We start from the raw sequence: 24489 nt of genomic DNA, 5'->3' as shown, positions 1-24489 counted from the left end.
TGCATAAGTGTATGATTGGTTTGTTATTTTCTCCTTCTTGCTGTTGAGTTGCACGCATTATGCTACTCCCACATATTCCATCTTGACTTGATGAGTAAGTTTGGTGTGTAAGCAACAGTATTCCTTCCTGAGTTTCTGACTTCAGGGAAAAGGACGTAGAACTGGAAAGGTGCTGCAAGGTGGGGCAGTGTGGGATGTCATGTTTATCTGAAATGATTCCCATTGTTTAGCCGTCAGGGAGCAGCCATGCTGACTCTGTGAGGCAAGGACAAGGTCAGTTATGCTGCTTACTCATCATAAACCTCTGAAAGACGAACTAGCTAAACATCGGATTCCTAATGTTTCCCTAAAAAACAACAAAAAAAGAACATGATACTTATAACACATTAAATCAAATATAAGTAAGGAATGCCCATGCATTTACTTATAGAGGAAACACTTTGGAACATGCATTCTCCCCATTAGCCTCCTGACTGAGCTTTTACATTCCCTAACAAGTTTAAACAAAGTCTTTTTTTCACCTCCCATATATAAGATTGTCTTCTGTAGAGACAGACATGCTGTAATCTAATAAATGATACTGCAGCTCCCTAATCAGTTCGCCCCGTTTGTCCTCCATTTTAAAAGAAGCTGGAAAAGAATGATCACAGGATTGTTTCCAAGCCTGGAGACAAAACTGTATCCAAGATGGATAGCAATATTGAGCAGAAGGGAAAAAAACATAGCTCGGCATTGAGAGGTTCTAACTAGGAAAAGTACACATTTGAAGTACCTGTTAATTATGTTTAAATTCTATTTAGTGAGTAACTCTCTACATATTTTCACCTGTGCTTATGCATATCTGCATAATAATGGAGCAGGAAAGGAAAAACAATAGCACCTTTGTGTTAGATTAGCACAAAACAGTAAAACAAGAAGCTATAGTGGACATTTTTTATGTTGAGCTAAGCATGTTTAACCATACTATCCCAACTGTTTACTTCAGTCTATTAATTGTGTCCTCAGTAGGTTTACCAGAATGCACGAGGTTGATGATACTGTTCTCATGTTGGTAAACCATATTCTGGAATATTAACCATAACAGAGTTCCCTGCTTTAGAACCCTATTGATACAATAGCTAGTAGTGAGTCTACTGGAAAGCAAACATACGATGTTCTATAAAAATAAGAGATTTTTCATGTCTGATTGGCTTTGTCCTCACTTTGCTTTGCTAAGCTGTGGCCACCTTGTCTGTGACAATTCTCAGTGTGTTCTGGCATCAACTACTGTTGTGTGTCTAAAGGAGAAGGAAGGAAGCGCAATTTGTGAAGCATCAAGTCCTCCTGGTTATTTCAGAAATATTTGCCATGTTGAATCGGGATGAAGAGTGAAAATTAAAACTTTAGTGTGTTTGTAACCTTGCTTCGTTTTCTTACCTTGTAGTTAATGATCATCACAATCAGAGGCATTCAGAGTAGGGCTGGGTATTTTCGCCAAAGTCATGAATCGATCTGATTTTGATTCATTCAGTTTTAAATCGATCTATTTTGATTCAATCTGTTTTTACAATAATGAAAGTGGTTCAACTGTGTTTCAAAATACTCATGTATTTGATTTTTTTCCTGTCACATTAAACACAAAGTGCAAACTTGTAAATCAGACAGTTTAAGCTTGAAAGGTGAATAAAACTGTCTCATAAGTGAAAACTTGTTTGTGAAAAGTGAAAAAGGGAAGCCTCACCCGAGCAAGCAGACGTGACACAGCAGACATTCATGAGCCGCATTATCTTCACTGCACAAACCATATGTGCAGCATTGTCTGTAACAGCTAATGGGTGTTTGCTGGTCAGCCCCCAATTGTTAATGTCTTCAGTTAACCTATTGGCTATATTTGTGATATTTGAATGTAAACGTCACGCGTGTCACTCTAAAACTAATTGATCTCATTCCCTAGACATCGATTCTGCAAAAATGTAAAGGAATCGATTCAAAATCGATTAAATGAGAGGTAAGGCAGATGAGCAATAACATGTCAAATGTGTGAAAAATCAAGTCTGGTAATACAGTTGCTGTTTTATTTGATCAAATTGTGCCTCCTTTGCCTGTTGTGTGATAATTCTGCCTTTGCTCTATTTAGGTCAATAAAGTTCTCAAAGTTCTGTTAATTGTGAAGAATTATGACTTAGAACTGTTATATTGTCACATTTTCATCATAAAGAAAAAAAAAACTAATTGCGTCTATTAGAAATCGAGGGGCAAACATTCAAATTCAACTAGCTGATTTGCTTAGATGAGGACGAATGGTCCTAAAATGAATAACTGGGTGAATGTCATGGTGAAGATTCTGTGGTCAGGTTTCTAAGTATGCCTCGTCACTGAGATGCTGACTTAAGGCCAACGAGGATGCAACAAAACACAAATATGACAAAGGGCTTCCTTTCTTACTTTATGTTTTTCATCTTTTCTTTTGGATGTTTATGCAGCAGTGGTTATGTCGGTGTTACATCTATAAGTTACATCTACAAGATTAAAGTCAAGACATAAGGGCCTCCTTGTCTCTTTTAATCCCTTTAGCTTTCTTCTTCCAACCCGTTTCCAGCGTCCCGCATTCACAGGAGCAGTCATCTTTAATCTAACACCAGGAGCACAGATTCACTAAATGGGAATCAAGCCCAGAGCTCCAACAATGAGCACAGCTAGAGCCTCGTAGCACATTGTCTCTCAAATGTCCCATATACTGTACTTTCTCTTTGTTTTGTTTTCCCCTTTTAACCCATAGAGGGGCTCTGATCCACCCCCTACTAGCTTGACCTACACATTTTCCCGCCATTTCCTTTTTACCAAGTTTTAGGGGGCCCTCTTAGGGCAAAGATGCCTTTCCAAGAACTGAATGTGTTTTTTGGCTGTGTAACATGTGAGTGTGTGTTTCCATTGAATAAAATCCAGTCTCTGTTTATGGTTCTCTGCCAAAATAAACAAAAAGGAGACCACATTTTCCTATGAAACCTCCACATTTACTTGATTCAACTCATTTGTTAATTTTTTTCTCTTTTTCTTTTTTCTTTTTTAGTTGTGGTGATTGTTCTTCTTCGCTACGCCCACGTTATTGAGAAGCATCAAAACTGTGTTCTCAACACAGCGAGCCTGTCCACAGGCTGGATCTGTGCTGCTGGACTCATGATGGTGGGAAACTTCCAGGTAGGAAATGCAGGAAAGAGGTTGAAAATAAAGAAAAAACTTTAATTCTGTCTCCAAGAAAGCCGTCCAGTTCTATACTTATAGTATTTATAAGAAGGCTGCATAAATTCTTATCGTGAGTATAGACGTAATTTTTTTTTTGAGGATCTGAAAGATTTATCTTTTTGGTATAAGGTATTAAATAATAAAAATTTTAATAATTAAGGGTAAACACTAGTAAGTTGCTGTTTAATTAAAGTCAGCAATATCCATCAGGAATAATTACCGATAAAGGTGGTATGTTTAAATGTGACAGCCAAAACCTGCTATATATCATACCTGGATAATGAACCTATGAATTCAATTAAAAGCCTATTTCCCTGTTTTTGAGAAATCTTAAAGGTCTTTATGCAACTCGAGCAGGGCAAATCTAGGCTGGATTATTCAAATAGGGATTATTTTGTCACATTCTTGTTGTTAAATTGATGTTTTGTCGTTGTCTTGGCCGTACAGCTCAGGTTTCTGGTATCATTTTGGTTACTTGACTATTATTCTTTGAAAAATTGGGAATCATTTGCCTTAGTGGGTTCCTAGAACAGACCCAGCGTTTCAGTACAGAACTTATATTTCTTTTGTTGTTGGGATTGGAGACTTTAAAAGGCCGTTGTGCCTGATTTCATGTTTGCTAAGAGTCATCTTCCTGTCAGAACAGCTACATCTATCTAACTTAATCATTTACTGTATGACTTGAGGTCAAGTTGAACATTTTGAGATCTTTGTTTATTATTCCTTCTGTCTGCCAACTTGCCAGTGGTAGCAGAAATGTTCCATGCCATGCACGACTACAGGAAGACCCTAATTTTGAAGCAGGTGCTTATGTCTTGCTAAACAGTACACTTCTACATCAACAAACTCTTGAGCAATGATAGTACTGGATTATAATTGAACATTATTGTTAATTTTATTAGCAAACTTTCTGTCAGACCTTATTAAAGTTAAACCAAGTCATAGTGAGAGCTGTTTACCTGCATGTGAGAGCTGTTGTCTGCAGTACTCTATAGATCCACACTGAGTTGTATGAGTTTTAAAATTATGTTTCAGAGTGCAACAGTTAGTTGAAACTTGTGAAGCAGTTTCTTTCTTTTCCAAAATCCCTGAAATGTTATATAGAATAATCATTTCATCCTTGAAAGAAGACAAGTTTAAATAAAGCCCAAGTTTAAAGACCTTCATGCCAATGATGAGCGAGTACAAAAGCCCGAGCTCAACTGTTGCAGATATTACATTGCATTCTTTCTTATTCTAAAAAGCAGTGTGGACATCTGAGTTTAAGCTTGAAGTGAAGGAAACCAACCTGATTTCCTTCTTTGTAGATATCTGCTCTCTGGGAAAGAATTTCTTGACGTTTAAATATTTGAAGCCCTGGCTGGAAGCCTAGACTGCCTGTGTTTGCAGACTTGCATTGGTCACGTTGTGGGGACATAAACTCTGTTCACATGAATAGCTGTGGAGGCTGACTCCAGTTCTAGGGAGGGCCGGTGCACATTAAGGCAAATGATCAAATCATTTCAAAGCGATGGTTTGATTAGGATTAAAGTAAAGGGGGTAGAGTTATGTAACTAGTAATTTTCTTCAGAGTAGTTTCCCAGAAACTCTACTTTGCAAGATGTTTTTGGTAGTGTTGTGTTTATTTTTGATAAAGAAAAAGATAACCCGGTATTAGGAGAGAGTTAGGAACCATTAATGGAGCGCTCTTAGTATTATTCTGAAAATCGGCAGCCTGAAAGAAGGCGATGTTTGAGACTAAACTATTTGGTTTGATACAGGTCTGCTTTATCTGGCTTCAACGTCAGTGTGGCTCCAACGTAACAAAGATTGTGAAATAGCTGACTGTCCCTGTGAATAAGTGAAAGGGAGAAGTGACTCATGATGAAAAAAAGCCTCTTCTGTTTGTGACTATAGTGCCAAATAAAAAACTGTTGGTAAAATTTATCAGTTTTTACCGTTTTGAGCAGGCTTTGTCAAACATAACTAAAATGAATAAAAACATATGATCCTTTTGAAGGAGTTCATGACCTTTATCAGGATGTGTCACTGAAGAGTACCAAAAAACAGTTGTTTTGTCGATGCTGAGATGTTTCCACTAGATATTGCCTTGGTGGAGCTCTATATACACTTACCGTATATGTTATTTTCTAACATGTCCCCATGGATCATATGTCCTAAAGAAAAAGTGACTGTAATGTCAGGGACATGCGTTTTAATCCCAGTTGCGTCAGAAAAAGCATCCGGAGTAAAATCATGGCCAAGTCTGTAAGCAAGTCATAATAAATTGCTGTGGCAACCCCAGAGTTTTCATTTTCTTTCCACCTGTTATTATTACTGTTATAATCATCTGTTACATGTTGTCTTCTAAAATTTAAATTAGGCATTTAAAATTCTTCTGTTTTAAAAAAAAAATGTAAAGGCACTGTTTCTGTTTATGTTAGGAAAATACTAAAGCAATAAACCTCTCTTATGTCAGTAGTCATAGAAACAGGAAAGATATTGGTCATATGTTTCATTTCTGTTTTAAACTTGATGAAAATCTATAAATATTCTATAAAGCCTTTGACAAATAAGAGTAAATAAGTATTGTATCAGTGCAACAGATGTGGAGATGTAGCAGTTCCCAACTTCTCCTGTAAGTGCTCACTGCTGCAGAAATGGGAGAAATTTACGGGAAGGGCCAGGAGGAGATGAATCATCAAGTCATTCAGAACCAGATGCAGAGTAGGTTGGCAGAGTGGGTGTGGGGAGCAGAGGTCCCTATGAAGCCAACCACAGGCATGATACTCTGCTCTTTCTGTACATTTATGCCAATTCTGAAGGGGTGCAAAGCAACAGTTCTGAGTATGAAGTGTTGCTTTAAATTACTCAAATGAATGGGGATTATACTGCAGAAATAAGCAAATACCAAAATCTTTCTTGTTTCTCAAACATATGGATGGACTCGGATTCATTGTGGTTTTAAAAACAGAGAAAAACCAGTTGAAATAACAGAATAAATCAAAGGAATGTGAAGGAAGGTATCAGTGACTGAGCACGTGTTGACGTACAAAGCCTCAGTCATTACACGTTTGTTACATAAGATGCTGGCAACAGATCTGATGCATGGCCGTGGGGGCTTTTCCTGTGCAATGGTGGGGGAAAAGAAAAACATAACTTTTTAGATAACCTGGAAACTGCTTATTTCTCCCTTATAAAGGCTTTCAGACAGCTGAACTGCTGGGTGACACATTCTAATTGAGATTTAAATTAACCAAATGCTGTTCTCTATTAAGTTGTTTGGCACAGGGAAGGAATAATACACCTATAGTTGTGTTTATAGTTTGGACTGAAATCAACGAATGGTTAAAGTGTTGGTATACCAAGTCTTTTAATATTGTATTCGTTATGATTTCAGTTAGAGATTCTTGGCGAGTTTTCAGGACATCAGGTGTTTTAAAACGGTTAAATCTCTATTAAGTTTCACTTCTCCTTATTTAGTTCTGTTTTCCTAAACTAAAACTGAGCTCATAAAGCCTGAGAAGTTGGGCTTGTTCCCACATGCTTACCGTCACACGCCCCTTCACTGTTTCAACAACAGTCAGTTGGATTCACATCGCCAGCCTGTGTCCGCCTGCAGGAAATCATTTATCAAACTGATCTTGTTTAGTCATCGAGTCGTGTTTTACGTAATGACAAAACACTCGTACCTTGGAGATTGAACCAGCTGTTTTAAAGGAACAGGGTCACTTTCTATGAAAAATGGATACCGGTGTAAAATTTTAGCTCAAAATATGAGGGCAGGATCTCACATTTCCCTCTCAAAATAAAAGCTATTGCTCAGGAAAGAAGCCATATAGTAGCACTAATAGTTTTTAATATATGTTTACGTCATACATCACTCTCTACAGTTGTTTTTGCCCCTGGTTAAAATGCATAAAAGGCATTGAAATTCCTTCATCTTTAATTGCAATAACAATCCAGCCTTTTTTCTGCTTTTATTTCCATTTATTTTATTGTTTAATTCATATAAAGCACTTTGAAATGTATTTTATACAGAACTGTGCTATCAAAATAAACTTACCTTGCCTTTATTTTGAGTACAATGGTTATGGGCAGTCCCTCTCCTGGAATTATTAGTTAGTTTATTTTTTTTTAGCCCAACTATGTCATTAGGACAACACTTATGCTGAGTCATGTTTCATCCATCAATCTCACCCCTGAACTTTCTGAATAGGAGAAGGATGCAGGATGAAGCACAAATTCTTTCCTCGTACTCGTACTCATCATCTTCAGCTTTATCCAGGAATGGGTCTTCGGGGCTGAGACTCCCAGACTGCCGAGAAACATAGTCACTCCATGGTGTCCCCCGTTGTCCCCTGGACCCCCCCAGTGGAGCGTGTGTGGAACACCTCCCAAGTGAGGCATCCGTAGGGCACCCAAAAAGATCCCCAAGGTAACACAGCTGACTCCTCTCGATGTGAAGGAGAAGAGGCTCAGACTCGGAGCCTCCAATGGGAGGACCAAGCCAGGATCTCATGATCCAGATTTCATGACCATAGGTGAGATTAGGAACGTAGACTGACTGGTAAATCGAAAGCTTTGCGTTTTTGTTCAGCCTTCGCTTCACCACAATTGACTGGTGCAGCGTCTGCACTATAGCAGCGGCCGCACCGATCTGTCCATCGATCTCCTGCTCCATTTTTCCTTCACATGTCAACAGGACTTCAAGATACTTGAACTATTGAGGCGGGAATTGTCCCCCTATTGTCCCCCAATCTGATCTTTTTCTGCTGATTCTCATCCCGGCCGCTTCCCCCACTGGATTCTGGGATTGCTGCCATGATAGGCACCGCACACCTTACCTAAGGGCGGCTGGTTGGAGCCAAAGAACACTGGCCACTAAGACTCAATTGTCTCCAGCCTATCCCAGAATCCGGGAGAAGCTCTACCGGATGTGGGAGATGAACACGTCCCTTACCAACGTCTCCACCAGACGTACCCAACAGACCCTCATTACTCATTGGGACTGCCGAAACTCTCCGGCTTCATCCTCAGCGTATCCAACTCACCACCAGGTGGTGATTTTACAGTTCCGCCCTTCTCTTCACACGAGCATCCAAGACATTCGCCTGGAGGTCAGAAGATAAAACTACAGAGTCTATTATGGACCTAAGGTCTATGATGTCCCAATTGGGACAAGCGTGTAAGATAATGGATGGATGGATGGTCTATGATGTCATGGTGCCAAGTGCACCGATAGACATCCTTATGCTTGAACATGGTGTTTATTATGGACAATCCATGAATTGCACAGAAGCCCAATGATGATTCCCCTGCTCTGAACCCGAATTAATAATTTGGGTTCAAAGCTGGGGGTCCATTCCTCCCGATCGCGCCACTCCAGGTGTCACTATCCACATGGGCATTGAACCCTCATGATGGAGTCCCTGGGAGGGGCTCTATCTAACACCCATGCTGTTTTTTCTTCCCTATACTTGTGAGATATTGATTCTAGAATATAAAAAGATCTTTGTTTTACTCAGACCTTAAAATAAAATAAGATGACTTTGCTAAAAAAAAAATTGTGAAATGAGCAAATTGCACACAATGGAGTCTTTTGGGTTTTGTGGCTTACACAGCTTTATCCCGTAGGAGCAAAGACAAAGCGGGTCTTTGGATTGCCAAGGTTCCAGATCCCCACTGCAATAAATAATAAAAAAAGAAAATTGAAGTAAAAATATAACATTAAGTATAGTTTCAGAAAGTCATGAAGATTCATCAGCTTTGTTCGTCAGTGGAATTTAAATCCTTATCTGAACTGAGCCCTGAAGGATAAGTGTTGACATATAGAATTGGCTAACCCAAGGACACAGCATTATTGAAGCATAACGAAATTGATCTTTTACTATTCCTCTATTTATAATTTCTCTAAATCATTCACAATCCTGGGTTCTTCACCTCAGATCACCCATTGAACATAGATTTGTTTGTCTTCAAAGACACTAGAGTGTAGAGTTTGTTGAATGCTTCGGTTTCTTCCTATTTGACGCCACAGTTATGGTCCAGCTTCAGGTATCAGGACCTCAGAGCTCTAACTTAAAATGTCCTTTTACTTAAAGGGTTTGTGATGTTGTGAACTCAACAAGGTTCCAAGGATATTTTAAGGGAAACAACCCCATAGCATCTCAAATCGTCTATCGTGCTTTTCAGTGGACTTCATGTGCTTTTCCAAATATTCATCAGGTCCCCTTGGCTCAAGTCTTAAGGTTTTTTTGGTTGTTTTTTTATACTTGGTTTCAGGTAAAATCTCAGTAGTGTTTAGCTGTTTAGTCACATTTACTTTTGATGCTAGGATGACAAAATATGCTGTTATACTACTACTGCAAAATAGGAATTTGTTTAAAAACATGGGGATGGTATTGTACGTTCAGTTCTTGTTTTAGTGCATCACTACAGGCAGTCAATGCACTTAGTGGTAAGATCTGGGTAATCAGGGTTTTTATATATTTTAAATCTTTTATAGTTTTGACTGATTAGAATAATACAGCCTTTACCTAAGGGCCATAGAGAAAGAAGTAAGACAATACAAGCATAATAAGAATAGGGTTGCTTTAAATGGATAACCGATCTTTAGCCCCTCAGTGCCACCTTCTACCAGGAGGATCTAGATGCAGTTCAGCTAAAAAGATTTCAGTCCGTTATTCTTTAGTAAAATCCCTGATTAACCCCCCTCCCCCTTATTTTACTAAAGCAGCTTATTTGATGTGTGAAATAACCTGTATCTGGGATTTACATTCTGTGCTTTCATGTGAATTGATCCAGAAATGTAACTTTGTGATTTACGGTTCTGTAATGTCCAGAAGAATGTGAAATATGAACTAAGCTTTTGTTCTAATGAATCCCTTGAATTACTGCAGTTTCTCCAGATCTGCTTTAATTATTAACCAGGAAAAGCAAAATGCATTAATCCGTCTGAATTAGCAAGATCCTCAGTCTGCTCGGATCAGAACATCTGGGTGTGAGAGTTATTTATTTTTTGTACCTATCGGTGGGAGGCATTGTCACGTGCTCCCAAGCCGGTCTTTTGTGCTTTGTTCATTTTGTCTCTTGTAAGCAGCAGGAACTAGAGGCATTTTGCAGCTCAATACTGGCATCTCCTGCATTTTTAATTCTCCTCTCTGACTATCTTTATTCATTTTATTAAACCATTTTCTTTTCCTACCCACAGGTTGACAATGCCAAAGTTCTTCACTATGTCGGAGCGGGCATCGCCTTCCCTACCAGCATGCTGTTTGTGTGTCTGCAGACGGCGCTGACCTACCGCCTGGCTAAGACCCAGGGGGAATACTACTTGGCCCACCTCCGGCTTTGCATGACTCTGCTGGCCTTTGTGGGCTTGGTGCTCAGTATCCTTTTCAGCCACAGTTCAATGGCTCTACATAAATACTTCAGAGTAGTGACACTCAGGGGAAGGGTAACACTTTACATTACCATCTACACAGTGGAGCATTGTACCATGGGGTGTTTTCTCCTTAGCAGCGACAGGGTAGCTGGTCAGGACCGACAGGAAGATAGTTGGAGCTAAATAAAGGATGAAAATCTGTTAGAGGCTACAATAGACTGAGACTAGAGTAGAAGTTGTTCCTTAAGCAGGAAAAACACCCTAAAAACACAACCAGAGCTGAAATGAAAAGGTACAAAGCAAAGCACATTTATTTAAAAATGGCCTAATTACCCCTCGGTTCCACTAGATTTGGCAGCGGAGAGTGTGTGCCGTGGTGCGGGTGCGTTAGTCAGTCCCATCTGATCGCAGCAAATCTAGTCAGACTGTTTTCCAATGGAAGCAACATGTTTCTGAAGCGTCCTAGATGCACTGGCTGCTGGCAGCTTCTCCAATATATCCAGCTCAGAACTGATCTTTCCAGCAGTAAGTCAGTTGTTAAATAAGCAAAGTGGAACTAGAAGAATTTTTTTAGATAAAAAAAACCCTGTTTTTACAGTTAATCGAGCATTAGATAAAAAAAAAAAAAGACAAACGAAATATTTGAATGTACTTACCCACAATAGAGCCAAATAAAAAAAGGCAAGATGATGAGATTAGAGTAGGTACACGAGCGGCTGCTACAGCTGACAAAAGAAACTCTTTACTGGTTTACTGTATTTAAAGCTTTCAAATTCACTACCATAGTGTAATGATGTGAGTGAGTCCGCATCAGGTGGAGTTGGATGCCTGGCAGAAGCTGCGGTGCAGTTCCGGCGCATATATGCACCGCTTTCACATCCAGTGGAACCAAATGGTTAAAGTCCAGAACTAAATCTAGAGGAGTATGCTGGTGAAGATTGTCAGTCATCAGGTCATAGTCATGTTGAAAAAAATTTAAAACTTGCCACTATCTTCTAAATCCTCATCGCCATGCAGGTGGTCAAAACATTGCGCCTGTTAAGCCAGGCCCCTAACGACTCCCCATTACAGATGCATGGGCCAGTTTTGGGTTTATTTGCAGCCCAACAATGACCTTATCGACTCCCATTACTAAGGGGTGGAGCTGTTTTTTGGTTCAGTTTGCATGTTTTCTAAGCCATAACAAGGCTTTTATTGGGCTACTCTATAAAGCCTGGAGCTCAACGCTACTCCAGACATTTTGAATTGAGAAACATGGAAAGCAAGTCCAGTGGTTTGTTTTTTAAACTTTCTTTTGGAGTAAACCTAGAGGAGAGACTTTGGCTAAGTTGGGGGGAAAAAATGCCGTTTACAGCAATCTCTATCTAATCCCCTTGGATTTAGGCTTTTTGCAAAGGATCTAAATGTTCAAAATTGGTATTTACCCCCAGAAAAACCTGTAGTATCAGTGAAATTTGACATTAAGAAAGTTTTTAACCAGGTTGTTTAAGTTATACAATAACTTAAAAAATGTTTAAACCTTTATTTGTTCCCATTGTCTGATAAAATATAGTTAAATAAATGGTTTTATAATAAAGTGTGGAATATTAATCCTCATCCTCATGAATCTTCCCGCCAACCCAGCCCTGCTTTACAGGCCCTTGTAATGGTGTCAGTCGTGTTATGCTTTCTGTTTTGTAGTTTTAGATTTTCCTTAACTACATTTTCCAGGCGGTGTGTTTTTCTGTCAGGAGAGCTTCGTGCTGCAGCACGCCTCGGCCATCTTTGAATGGGTGTTCTGTGTAATCACTATGCTGTTTTACGGGACGTTCGCCTTCGAGTTCGCTGGCATGTCAGGAGACACCATGGCGGTGCTGGCGCGGGGAGGGTCCCTAGGATCGGCCAGGAGAGGACTTAAGCTGGACACTCTGATGGGAATGGGAGGACAGTCGCATCCTCATCAACCTGATAACATGTCCAGACTGTAGCCATTTCTAGCTGCTTCATTGTTACCTTTTTTTACTCCATTAAAACTCCAGTGGAAAAGGGAGTTTCAATCTGCATGTCTGGACATCTTCATTTAACCATTTAAAAAAACAAAACACAACATAAGGCCAGTACAGAGTTGGTGTAGACTTGCTGCTGAGTTTGTATTCTGTCTGCATCTGGATTTATGTCTCAAAGGACCTTGTTTGCATTTTGCACATAGTCGTCCATCAGCTGTGACACCATCAGCTGTCTTTATCGACCGGAAGAAGCAGTTATTTTCTAATCGAATAGGGAGAATTTACTGGTCAAGCCCAACTGTTAACAGTTTCCCTCATGCCGCTTTGGACCATCTCATACCTGCAACAATACTTTTATTGGATGCTGAGAAAGAGAGGCTGCTGGACGGCCTGGCTGACAGTATCGGAGTGTTGAGACTAAGCATGAATATGTGAATAATAAAGGAGCATAGAAATGTTTCACTCAAGCCTGCAGAAAGAACAAACCAGTACTCTGCATTTACACCACAGTTAAGCTATATGTTACCCATTAACATCCTGCTCTGCAAAAGTTCCCCTTGCTTTAAACGATATTTCATCTTTTCCAAATGCATTTTATTTTTAAACCAAAGATACATAGATTGCAAAGGTTTTTTTTATTGGCCAAACTTGATTAGAATTTGAATATTATCTGTTTGGAATGCGGTATTGGTGCTCTAATTTTACATGCAGCTGCAAATCTTTGTATCTACAACATTTCATGCCTAAAATACACAAATATTTTATTCCTGTATTTGAAGCATACACCTTGTGCCTTACACAGTTAAATGGAAAAAATTGATTGTAAACAAGAGAGAAAAAAAAGCGCTTTATTGCTGTATTGATATTCAGCTTAAAATAATACCAGATTTGTCTGTTTATAGAAGAATAGGAAAGAGAGTTCTCTGTGACGAGATGCATGCAAGCTAATTCAAGCCAGAGCACTGGGTTTATTGGGTTTAGTGAGACAAAACATGTGCTTTCAGGTTCTGAGAAAGGGCTGCATCCTATTCCATGTACAAGGTGCAAAGAATGCCTTTTTTAGTTAACCTGCTGGTTTTCTCTTCAGAAAATTACAAGGAATCAGTACATAAGTCTTGGAATGCAAAACCGAGGAGAAAAAGGGTGAATTTTCAATCTTCTGCCTTCTGTTTGGATGTAATGTGATTATATTTATGCAATAAGACCGTTAGACCACTAGTTGACGAAGGACTATGTGAGTGCCAGAAATAACTAGACAAATATGCAGTTAGATAACCGAAGACAGCAAAGTTACTGTTTGTTTTAGGGATTTGATGTGGAAACCAGAGAAAACAGACCTCAGTGCTTTAATACTTGCATAAAAGGTTATCAGCCTTGCCTTAAATACAAAAAAGCCTTGTGTTATCTTAGTGCTGGTAGGTTGCAAGCAAATCTGTCAAACAGGAATTGATTGAATTCAGGCTGAATGTAAACTGAACATGGGAAGGCTTCAGAGGCTTCTACAGCTGCAACACTGCAATAAACTGGAAGGCAGATACCAGCAGCACTGATTCTCTGCTGCTCTCTGCTGGTCAAGCAGAGTTCGGCACGTCTGTATCTGAGTTCAGACACAAAGATGTTAGTTAAAATGATTACAGTCCATTCTGTCCGTCCATGCTCCCTCCTGGTTTAGTCTGTCAAATTATCTGAATTTACACTACTTTTAAAATATGCATTTTCCTCATAAAATGCTGTATATGTGTTCTAAATGTGGAGCTTTTTCCTATTCCTGTGTTGCTGTTTTAAAAATATCCAGTTGATTATGCATCATATAACACTAGTAAATCATTTGTCCCAGTTCCACCTCCTCCTCATGTCATTCCAGCATATGCACTCTGTTGTCTTGTTTATGGATTCATTGGATCTTTGCACTCAGGAAACTCTTCAAACACCAGCTACAACTTTTAACTCAAAGCAGAATTAAACCTTGCTTCTGTATCCTGTTTTAATTAATCATGTGTAGAATAGGCGCTGCTTTTTCAGTCGATGATACCTACCTATGATATATTAGATTTCTTTTGTAAATCTAGACTGTAATGTCAGATATATGTTGCTGTAATTGTCGCTTTTGTACCTGCAAGATGCTCAAGAAAGGAGTAAATATTGTTTTAAAAAAAAAAGAATGTCCCTCATGCAATCAACAGATCGCTGTTGAGAGCATTTTTACAAGCGTATCAGCTCCTGTAAGCCACATTAGAATCAAATATTCGGTACACTGTTTGCTAAAAAGCAAAAAAAACGCACCTTGTGCCTTATGTATCTTGTTGATAACCAAAGAGATCTAGGCTGTAAAATCTATTTTTGATGCAATGAGATGTGATTGTATGCACATTTTATGCCCCGATGCTCAATAAATGAAAACTTTAAGAATTCAAAATGTGAATGTGTGCATATTTGTTAATTTAAGTAATGTGTTTTCCTCTCATAACTGCTGTGACAGACATGTCTAAGCATTAATGGTGAGGGGCCTAACAGTATTGAAATTAATCTGGCTTTCATTACTGGAACTTCCATAAACATGACGGAGAATAAAAAAAATAAAAATAAAAAGCTTTAAGTTAAGCTTATTTAAATAACGCAGAAAGAGAAGGAAAAGACATTCAGCAAGAGATTTGAGGAAAGAAAATGAAGCCAGAAGAGAGGAGTCAAAAAACCCAACTAAAGCCTCCATGCAGTATACGGTGCCCCTGCTCTCACTGAACAACAAAGCATGCAGTAATGTTTGTTCGTAATGAAATTACTGTCGGCTCAGTTATTGGCATCCTTCCTATCATTACTTTCTACATCCAGGTTCATATGTAAGGCAGCAAAAAGCCTCTGAAAGCATTTCATAATGTTGGAGCACAAAGTGAGAGTTTCGATTTATTATCTCCTAATACTGGATAATGCGATAACCATAAAAAGACTGGATTATTGCATTGCTTTGGTGTTTTAGGTTGATATTTTATAGATCATTAATCTTTTTAATCCCATTCCTTTTCAGATTACTTATAACATTTTCATTTGACAATTTGAATTTCTGTGCACTCTAACAAGATCCCATTTGCTTTAGGAAGAAAAACTGACCCATAGTCTCACAGATTTCTTACCGTGTTTAATACTTGACATGAGGCTATTTTCATAATATTTCTTTATATATATATATATACATATCAACCTGCCTGGGCTATTTTACGGAAGCCCTGAAAGGCGAGAAAAAAAATCTGGAAAAGTTTTTTATTTTTTTATTTTTTCCCTGAAACAAAAAAAATATAAGGCAAATTTTTTTGTTTGTTCTTGTAATACTTTGTTTTGCCCCTAGAGGTACTGACGTAATAAGACAGATAGTCACTGTCGGCTCTTTTCTTCAACTGTATAGTTAAAGAGGCCCGGGTTTTCAAGGATCAATGTCCTAAATATAAAATTAGATTTTTGCTAAGTAAAATATACAAACAAGGTACAAAAACTGTGTATTAATCGGCCATGGCATGTGGTTATCATGTCAACCTTGAATTTTTTCTGATCAAAAGAGAATTCTTTGCAAGGATGATCCAGCATATTTGTAAGACAACATCATAACTGCCCTTTCTTAGGATCAAGACTGTATTTCACAGCAAATTATATATGGAGGTGAATAATGTGGCAACAATTTAAATATGACTGCTTTAATGATTATATTTATTTATTTTTTTAGTTATAACAGCTAAATGGAACCTAGATGGGAAACTTAAAGAGTTTTTAACATCAAACTAAATCAAGCAACAGAGCGGGGGGGGAAAAGTCGTAGCTTCCAAGTCTTTTTTTCCCTCCACCATCACAACATGAAAACTTCTTTTCCACAATTTTTTTTCTCTTACCTTTTAGGTCTTCCACACTGTTTGCTCTTTAAAAGCTAAATTTTAGCCTTGTCTGACCAAAGCACAAGAGTAAAGTCCCAGTAAAGGTTTGTAAATTAAATTAATTGTTATGATAGCACAGAAAAAGCTTTATATTTTTCTGTAATCTTTCCTAAGAAAATGCCTGGTATGTAGATACTATTTAATAACTGTAACAATGATATTCTTATAGCCATTTCCAAACTTTTAAAGAACAACATTCATCTGCCTGAATTGCCTTCTTTTCTTTTCTATTTGCAAAAATGCCTTAAAAAGCTTCTTGGTGGCATATGATATTATTATCCCAGGAACAGAAACTCTGAGCTGTCTAAAATAGTATCAAGTGAAATGCTTCACTTAAATTTGGAATAAATTGCTGGAGGTACAAACTTTTGTGGCATCGTCAATTCTTACGTGTGACCTCAACTTAAAGGATGGAATTTTCTAAAATTTTCTGAGGTTTAATGCTCTTTGCAGATCTTACAAGGGATCCCAGCAGATCCCATAAATTCAAATATGTGTTTTAAATAAGGCTTTAATTATAGTAATATGACCAAACTCATCACCAATAAATTATTTGTTGCAGAAAAGGTCAGACAGTTGTTTACAATTATATTCCTTTTATTCTTTCATTATTTACATAGTCAATTTTCTCTGCCCATAAAGCAAGCAGAGGATGACATCGATGGGTAATACCTCAAAATAGAGGAAAACCTCTATTATTTACACATCACTGGCTGCAGGGGAAGATACACACATGCAGTATCTCTACAGTCTCTTCAGAAGTGCTTCACAGGGATTAAATTAGATTAAACATAAATGAAAGCTCAAAATTAGAATGTCTGAATGCCCTATAAGAAGTCTTCAAGTTAAACTCCCTCCTTAATCTAAATCCAAAGATTTAGAGCCATGATGCAGCAGAGTAAGCAAGTGAATGTGGGAACAGTGATATATTTTGATGATTATAAAATTCACATTCAGACAGGCTAACAGGAGCTCAGTCTGTACGTATAAACAAAAGTATGTTTGCATTTGCAACACAGCAGATTTGGTCAGATTTAGAAATAAAATAAGATATTGCTGTTCTGCTAAATAATTTAGCTTTAGCTCTGTGTGCCACAAACATTCCCAAGACCAGGTTAAGTTGTATAATAATTTCCCAAGCTGTATAACCCTCAGAAGAAATCACAAATAGAACATCCAAGCTAGTGGAGTTTTTTTTAAAAACAGACACTTTCCATTTAAAGTTATGACATAACGGCACACATGGAGCAAAAAACAAAAAAAGGGTTTGTGAAAAATATAAGACTGCAGTGTTATTTTTAAACTTGCTCCATTCTTTTTTAATGACTTCCTTTGTTGTATAATGCTGATTGTACAGTAGCAGTACAAACGGCTTCCTGCTGCAAGCATAACAAACCCGACTCAGAGACAACACTGTAGTTATCACAGAGGCACAGTAACAACAAGAGCAACCTCACTTGGTTGGTTTGTGACATTAATCCAATAAAAAACATGTTGTGGCTTTTTAGAACACCTAGTTACGATGAACATCTGAGGTGTTTTCATTGCATTAGACTGCCAGCTTAAAAAATATATATATTTCCCAGGTAGTTGTAGAAATCTTTAGATTGTTTGTTTGTTGTGAAACAGGCTTTATAATTGACTTTGGACCACCCTTACCCTTAAAGTTGATCCCATGAAAGAATCTCCTACCACTTGAATTGTCCTTAAGCAAATTCAAACTTTTCCTAACTTTGGTTTTAGTAACCCATTCAGACATTAGGCACTTAACTCAGCTAATACACAGTAGAAAAGCAAGAGGTTAATCCTCTGCAGAAGTTTTCAATAATTTCAATATTGTCCAAAGGAGGTAAAATGGATTCTGAAGGTTTTAAAAGGCTGGTCTGAATGGGTTATGCACCTGAATGATTTGGACATTACGGTCCATAAACAGGCATCATGGTCACTCTAGAAGATGGTTAATCAGGACGAGGAAGGTGGAGTTTTTAAAAGACAAGCTTTTTAGGAACCTCCCAGGAAAACTCTGGTCGTCCGAAGTGGCCGTAAGCAGCCGTCTGCTGGTAGATGGGCCTCTTCAGCTGCAGATCCCTGAAGAGGGTGGAGAGAAAAAGCAAATGGGGTTAGGATAAACTCCATTAAATTTCAAAGCTTGTGGAGACAACACAGCCATAAGGCTCACATTCTCACATAATATTTTTTAACTTGCTCATCTATATGCTTTGTTTAGACAACCTATCTTTCTCCATTGAAAACATAAAAAGTTATTGTTGTTTATTAAATATTGCCTAGAAATAATTTTACTGTAAAATTGACTGTTATTTTCTTTTTATTTTGCATATAAATATTAATTTTTAAGATAGTATGTAGCCTAGATATAATGCATAGAGCACATACATGACTAATCTTACCCTTTGTTCTCATATTTATACACATACACATTGGCCTTTTTTTTTAGGTTATCTTAAATATTTGGGGAATTTTAGAGGAAAGTCATAAGAGCCTCATGTGTTTGGATTCAGACCGATTCCAGAAAAGATGATAAATGTCGCCACTTTGAGAAAAAAAAGCAGCACCTTGATTCTTTGTTACTGTTTTAAGACGCAAATAAATAAATAGCATAAATTAGTTGATGCAGACTTCAAGTTTCATTTGAAGTCTAAAATTAGTGGGGTTTTTTTGTTACATTTTCTAATTCTCTTAAACACAGATAGGTTTTATGTCAGACATAAAACTCTGTGATTACCTGACAATGACTCCTGGGCGCAGATCAAAGTTCTTGTTGACAATCTTGAGCAGTTCAGACTCTGTTTTCTTGGAGGAGCCGTATGTAAACAAGGAGATGGACAGAGGATGGGCCACACCAATAGCATAAGACACCTTAAAGAGAAATGGATGATAAAATATATTTTCACTAACAGACATATAAGTGATATAAAGAGACTGAACTGTTACTGGACGCTCACCTGAACCAGAACTCTCCTGCACAGTTTGGCTTTGACCAAAGATTTGGCTACCCAGCGAGCGGCGTAGGCAGCAGAGCGGTCCACTTTTGAGAAGTCTTTCCCAGAGAAGGCCCCTCCGCCATGAGCTCCCCAGCCTCCATATGTGTCTACAATAATCTTTCTTCCTGTAACACCAGCATCACCCTGTTGGGTGATAATATCTGAGCGTGAGCAAAGAAAACTTTTCAAACAATTAATTTAGTTGAGAAAAGCCATTTATCTCATGTCAACCTGTGGTCCTCCGATGACAAAACGTCCGCTTGGCTGGAGGTGATACACGGTTTTATCATCAAGATATTTGGCAGGAACCACAGCTTTTATAACCTGATGGGAGACATTTTACCAGTCAACTTGTACATCTGAGTTTATCTCCACAAACATGTTTCCCTGAGCCCAGAAAGGTAAGTACCTTCTCCTTCAGGACCCTCTGCTGCTCCGCCAGAGAGACGCCGTCATCATGCTGGACAGAAATGACGATGGTGTGAACTCTTTTAGGCACCACGGCTCCATCCTTCTGTTCATAATGTACAGTCACCTACAGGACATAAACAAAGTCAAATGTTTGGATTAAAAATAAAAATTTCTCCTAATCTTTCTTATTCATGTATCCTGTTCTCAAGTTCTTCAGCTTTATCACGTTTTATAGATGTGGGAAGAAGAAGAAGTGTGTTGTCTGTGATTTTAAATTTCTGAATTGGATATATTTCTAAGTCAGGCATTTCAGCACATAATGAAATGCTCATTTACCTTTTCGCATTTTGCAACAATTGCTTTGCTTTATTCCCCATGCTAGTCTTTCCCATGGAAACCAGTTTATCTGTATTTTAGAGTCAGGGCGCAGCCAGGGCACTGTGCCATTGCGCCTGAGTTCAGCCATCTTTGAGTTGAGCTTGTGGGCTAGGACGATTGTGAGAGGCATGCACTCCTCTGTTTCATCTGTGGCATAGCCGAACATCAGACCCTGTAGAGGAAAGACAAAGTCGGGAAAAATTTTTTAATTAAATTAAATTAGTTTTGAAAGTTTTTAAAAAACAATGTCAAAGTTGAAGCTCCTTAGAAGCAGACTAATGCTGTTTCTTTTACTTTAAAATCTGCATTTCTGCACTTTCAAACATACACTAAATCCTCTAAAAGCTGGATGAGACCTTTTAAATAAGGTTCTGTGTTGAAGTTTCTGTGAACAACCCCACCATGTGGTCCAAGCACTGCACTGCTGAATCAAATCATAACCTTGACATTAACCCAACATGCAGTCTAACCTGGTCTCCTGCTCCAATGTCCTCTTCATGTCTGTCAATGTGGACCCCCTGAGCGATGTCTGGACTCTGCTGCTCCAGAGCCACCAGCACATTACACGTCTTATAGTCGAAACCTGCAGTTCGAACCAGAGAAATTCAGAGTTCAAGAAACTAAAAAACACACTTCCTCTGTCTCGCCTGCTTTGTAGGCCATTTTTCTCACCTTTTTCAGAGTTGTCGTACCCAATATGTTTGATGGCATCCCTCACTACCTTCTGATAGTCCACGTTGGCCCGAGATGTGATCTCACCACAAAGCAGCACCATGCCGGTCTTACATACAGTTTCTGTTCAATCACAATGCAAACATTAGAATTAGGAGCAATGTTACGGGGATCCATGCTGTGCCATAGGCTTTGGGATGGCTGCTCCCTGGCTAAGAGGGGAGGGTTCCTCCTCTCACCCTTGGCAAAACTCTACATAAGACACCAGACTTCACTTTTATGATACATCCACACAGTAACATGAAGACATTCACACACACACCTGGTCACACATTTATTGCTACTGTGACTGTCTTTGAATCTTTGTCTCTTTGTTGCAGCAGCTCTTTTTTGCTTTCTAACCAAGATGCTGTTTTTAAGGGTTTTATTTTACTAAAGCTAACATGCAGCTGTATACATTCCAACATTTCTGTCTCTTAGGTGAATAACCTCGCCCAGGAGAACACCATTCAGTTTGTAGATGATCCTCTCATCATCAAAAGATAGAAAATAGCTGCGATCTGAAACACAGTTTCCATTTTGCAAGTAGAGAGGAGTATCTTTGTCAACAATAAAACTAAAACTGCCATCAGTGTTTCCCATTTTGCAATGCATGCTGGGTATTGGAAAAAAAACCTGTTGCATAGGACTAACCATGAGAAAAATGAAAATGATTTTGTGGAAAAATCAAATCATTTTCATGTCCCTAAAAAAATTGCGATTGACTCGAAATTGTTTTAATTAGTGTGTGTAAATTAGGCTTAAATTGGTGGGAATCACAGTGTTTTGTTTTAGCATGACTGGGTGCGCTGCTTTACTGTAATGACACTTTATCAAATTACATTTTTTGAGTTTCTGAGCATTCAGAAAAATAAGTTTGATGCTCCATGATTTCTCCAAAGTGACATTAAAAGCAGCAGAACTGCTACTTTTTTTAGGCTTGCGTTAAAAACCCCCCAATGTGTTTCTTTCTGGGCAAGCAGGTGCTACCACTAAGGATTGCTACCCTGTTAAATTAACAGAAAGGATATCAGCTGAATATGTTCATGTTTCTCGATTTAACAAACATAACATGTCATAAGTGGAAGTTCTAGTTGTCTTACCACAGGCCACTTTGGCATCTGGATCCTGCTTCAGATGTGCATCCAGGACAGCATCACTGATTTGGTCACAAATCTTATCTGTAGAACAATTTACAAAGTTTAATAATAATTAAAAAAAAAGGACTCTATTTTCAAACAAACCACATCACATGCTGGAAACTGAAATTTCCAGGCTTGTTCGTTTTACTCTTGTTTTTAGAAGCAGAAAAGTTGCCCGTCACCACTTTATTCCTGCAGGTCTTGTGTAATATCAAGATATCACCGTCTAAGAACTCACACATTAATATTTGACACAGGAGGTGTTTTGTGTTCGGCTTAGTGCAGCGGACAGGGACAATGCCTCTTGAGCCGCCCTATTCATCCCTCTTTGTCACCCTGCTGAAGCAACGCAATGAACGGGTTACATCAGAAACAGGACATAACATCTGGTTGGACTCTGTAGGAGCTCAATCAATCCACAGTTGAAGACCGCCGAGTGAAGTTCTGGACTTAACATTGAGCAAAGCTTTGAAAAACAAAATGTGTGAGAACTGTCCAGACTTTGAGGTGTGTTATCAGCTGCTTCTGCTTTCTACTGATTTTCTGGAAAAAAAAAAAAAAAAAGATCCAAAAAGGTAACAGTTAACTTATGAATCATATAGGTTTAATATAAAACTGAGGGCTTAATGTTGCACTTGTGGTCTACCATACAGCTGCATTTACTGATTATCGATTCGGCACAGAGGACTTTGTTAGATTACATATTTGTGAAGGGATTACAACACAGGGCTGGATGATTGGCCTTCACTTATACCAACAGGCAGGTCAGAGTGAACCACTGCTTTTATCTTCTAGGCTTTCATTTAAACAAGTTTTCCTGTAAATGGCACATGGCTACTCTTTTTTATGGAGTATGCAACCATACACCAGGCTGCTGCACATGTAGCTGCTGCTGCACATGCATCTGCTGCTGCACATGCATCTGCTGTCCCATAGGTTAAAGATAGGGGGGGGGGTCATAAACACATGTTGCTTTGAATGAAACTCCAGACATGCCTAAAGATTAAAGGTCTGTCGACGGATTTTATAAATAAAACAGGGATTTTATTGGAAATTGCAATGTTCAAATGTAAAATTAACCATTTTAAGTAGAAAAATACCTATCAAATAATAAAGCATTCTTTAGTTATATAAATCCAACTTTTATACTTTTTTAATTAATTAATTAATCAATTAAATTAAGGAATCACCTGGATGTCCCTCTCCTACAGATTCCGAGGTGAACATGAAAGAGCCGTCGTCCAGTAAGTCGCTCATTTTTCCTGCAGGATCTGTTACTGTGCAAGGTTCCTTGATTTCCAACAGAGAGATCTGAAGGTAGCTTTATATTCCTGCTGCTTCTATTCACCAAAGTAACGAGGAGCTGAATGTCACAAGCCCTGCAGCCAGAAGAAAGCCTGTCCTACAAAACTCCACGTCTGAGTCCACATGGTTCAATATATACGGCCGAGGGGGAAACACACACACTCTCTGTCACTCACACACACATGTCACGTGAATCCATGGTACTCCATGGGGGGAGTGGATGATAGGTGGGCTGTTCAGTTCACAGAAACAGCTTGTTAACCCTTTGTGTAAAGAGTGATGCTTCAGGATGACTTTACAAGTTCTAACCTGCTTTAGCTGTTCTACTTCAGGGTGGGGGGATCCTTCCTGGATGGAAAACCCTATTACTATCTCACCAGTAGGAAAGCTCCCTTTGCAAAGGATCAGGCAGTTTGAGCAAACCTGTAGTGGTTGCTTTCAATAGCAACAGGAATGTTTTAATTGCTGCTATTTCTGGAACATAGGCAAAGTTATCTGTGTGATAGAGATGACCCAAAACAAAGAACAAAAACTGGATGATCCCAAATGTTTTCTTTTGTAACTACTTACAAATAATTTCTGTCTTTTCTAAGCTCATTCAGTCTTTAGCTGCAACCTTTAGAAGCTAAACAAGAAACAGTTGAATTTGATTTCTTCTCTGGTAACAGCATCAGGTGATTGCAACAGCGTAAAATTCAGTAAATATTAGTAACAACTTTATGCATCATTGAGGTAATTTTTTAATGGTTTTAACTGATTATTAGGATACTGAATGTCATAATGTATGTAATTTGAGCTATAATGAGTCCACAACTTGTATATAGAATATTGTCATATTTAAGAAAGTGGAAATGTCACCAGCTTGTTTTTTTTCATATTCTGAGCTCTGGTCACATATTTTCTTCAAGATGATAATATTTCTGTATTAAGCCAACTGGAATGTCTCATTAAAGCTGTAACTTCGATTTTTTTTCAATATGTATATAAATTATAGCCGTTGATATTCATAAGCAATAAATGGATCTTACCTTATTTAAATCTGATTCCCTA

At 38.4% G+C, this 24489-nt stretch overlaps 2 protein-coding genes across 3 annotated transcripts in view; one reads left to right on the top strand and one right to left on the bottom strand.

Moving 5' to 3' along the window:
- LOC107100013 (transmembrane protein 150A-like) overlaps positions 1-14968 on the top strand; it is a 28357-nt gene extending 13389 nt beyond the window's left edge. Inside the window, exons 6-8 of the mRNA XM_015398389.1 lie at positions 3050-3177; positions 10415-10592; positions 12299-14968. Coding sequence (XP_015253875.1) covers positions 3050-3177; positions 10415-10592; positions 12299-12555 — 563 coding nt within the window. The 3' untranslated portion in view covers positions 12556-14968. The remainder of the gene's footprint in view (positions 1-3049; positions 3178-10414; positions 10593-12298) is intronic.
- Positions 14969-17793: 2825 nt separating this feature from the next.
- On the bottom strand, positions 17794-23564 carry LOC107090824. Of its 2 annotated transcripts, XM_015384455.1 has the most exons (10): positions 23325-23564; positions 22096-22173; positions 20954-21076; positions 20752-20864; positions 20310-20453; positions 19902-20027; positions 19724-19816; positions 19454-19636; positions 19234-19367; positions 17794-18578 (listed from the first exon to the last, which is right to left on the bottom strand). In XM_015384455.1, exons 1-10 carry the CDS (start codon positions 23389-23391, stop codon positions 18476-18478), a joined length of 1164 nt encoding a protein of 387 aa, XP_015239941.1. In that variant the 5' UTR covers positions 23392-23564; the 3' UTR covers positions 17794-18475. The 2 variants fall into 2 exon arrangements, with proteins under 2 accessions (XP_015239941.1, XP_015240019.1); XM_015384533.1 differs by lacking the exons at positions 22096-22173; positions 23325-23564 and adding an exon at positions 21276-21598.
- Positions 23565-24489: the final 925 nt, after the last annotated feature.

Source organism: Cyprinodon variegatus, unplaced genomic scaffold, assembly GCF_000732505.1.
Source record: "Cyprinodon variegatus isolate N-32 unplaced genomic scaffold, C_variegatus-1.0 Scaffold1, whole genome shotgun sequence".
Taxonomy (NCBI): Eukaryota; Metazoa; Chordata; class Actinopteri; order Cyprinodontiformes; family Cyprinodontidae; genus Cyprinodon; species Cyprinodon variegatus.
The sequence above is the reverse complement of the archived record's forward strand: the minus strand, read 5'-3'. Positions and strand labels throughout refer to the sequence as shown.